Source organism: Hippocampus comes, unplaced genomic scaffold, assembly GCF_001891065.2.
Source record: "Hippocampus comes isolate QL1 unplaced genomic scaffold, H_comes_QL1_v1.1 scaffold326, whole genome shotgun sequence".
Taxonomy (NCBI): Eukaryota; Metazoa; Chordata; class Actinopteri; order Syngnathiformes; family Syngnathidae; genus Hippocampus; species Hippocampus comes.
Genome location: NW_017805930.1, coordinates 957,596 through 958,814, shown reverse-complemented (window position 1 = coordinate 958,814; position 1,219 = coordinate 957,596). Strand labels below are relative to the sequence as shown.

The window sequence follows — 1,219 nt, the reverse complement described above, 5'->3', positions numbered from 1 at the left end:
CCCCCCTCAACGCCGCACCCCCCCCCCCCCCCAAGAAGGCTGGCGTCATCCACGCATCAAGGGACTGGACTGTGTGAAAGGTACCGACAGAATGGCAGGGACAAACAGAACTTGCAAATTTTTCCAGGTTCAGAAGCAAACGGATGGCTTTAATTGTCGCCTGTGTCACTTTGCGCCTCATTTTGTATGGCACTTCTCCTGGGCACGTCATTTCACACCGTCCCCTTTCTCCGTCCCTCCAGGAGAAGTACGGCACGCAGCACTCAGAGGCGTGCCGGCAGATGTCGACGCTGGAGGGCGAGCTGGCCGAGGCCACGTCCATCCGAGACCACCTGCACAAGTACATCAGGGAGCTGGAACAGGCCAATGACGACCTGGAGCGGGCCAAGAGGTGATTTAAGGCCGGGGGCGCCTTTCAACATCTGTAGGCGGCATGAAAAGTGGCAACCACACGGGGGCGGTATGTGGTTGATAATGCAGTCTTGGTTTTTTGTTGCGTTTCAGGGCCACCATCATGTCGCTGGAAGACTTTGAGCTGCGCATGAACCAGGCCATCGAGAGGAACGCCTTCCTGGAGAGCGAGTTGGACGATAAGGAGAACCTGCGCGAGTCCGTGCAGAGGCTCAAGGACGAGGCCAGAGGTCGCGACATACTTCCCGTTCTTTCACTCATGCGGTCACTCGCTCATTCATTCATCAGCAGATGGCATTTTAAGGAGACCTTCATTCAGTGCCACTTAAACTTTAAATCCAAACGATTTAAACAAAATTACAGCTGAATGCCATATTTAAAAATGAATTAAATGTTTTTTCTAACCCAATTCTAATGTCACCCTTAAATGTTACATCAAATTTATTTTAAATGATGAATGTTTTTCAATATTTAATGAGTTTTCTGTAGAATAAATAAATGAATGTTTTAACAAATGGAAGTTATGTTTAATTCTAACAATTTAATATTTTCATAGAGGGGGATATTAGAAAGCTGAAAAAGTGCAATGCTATAGCAATAGTCGTATTAAAAGATTCTTTTTATTTATCATTTTTATCATTTTTTTTAAATAAAAAAAACGTTTTTGTTTTTTTTCTCAAGAATGAAATCAGAATTGTTGAAGGACAAGTCGTCATTTTCTCATAATTCTTCATTTTGTGATGACTGACGTGTTGCAGACCTGCGCCAGGAGCTGGCCGTACAGCAGAAGCAGCACACGCACGCACAC

At 45.4% G+C, this 1,219-nt stretch overlaps 1 protein-coding gene across 1 annotated transcript in view; it reads left to right on the top strand.

Moving 5' to 3' along the window:
* Positions 1–1,219, top strand: part of LOC109527702 (nuclear distribution protein nudE homolog 1-A-like) — a 9,871-nt gene that overhangs the window by 4,191 nt on the left and 4,461 nt on the right. Inside the window, exons 4-6 of the mRNA XM_019889755.1 lie at positions 243–391; positions 505–641; positions 1,170–1,213. Of these exons, the coding sequence (XP_019745314.1) occupies positions 243–391; positions 505–641; positions 1,170–1,213 (330 nt within the window). The remainder of the gene's footprint in view (positions 1–242; positions 392–504; positions 642–1,169; positions 1,214–1,219) is intronic.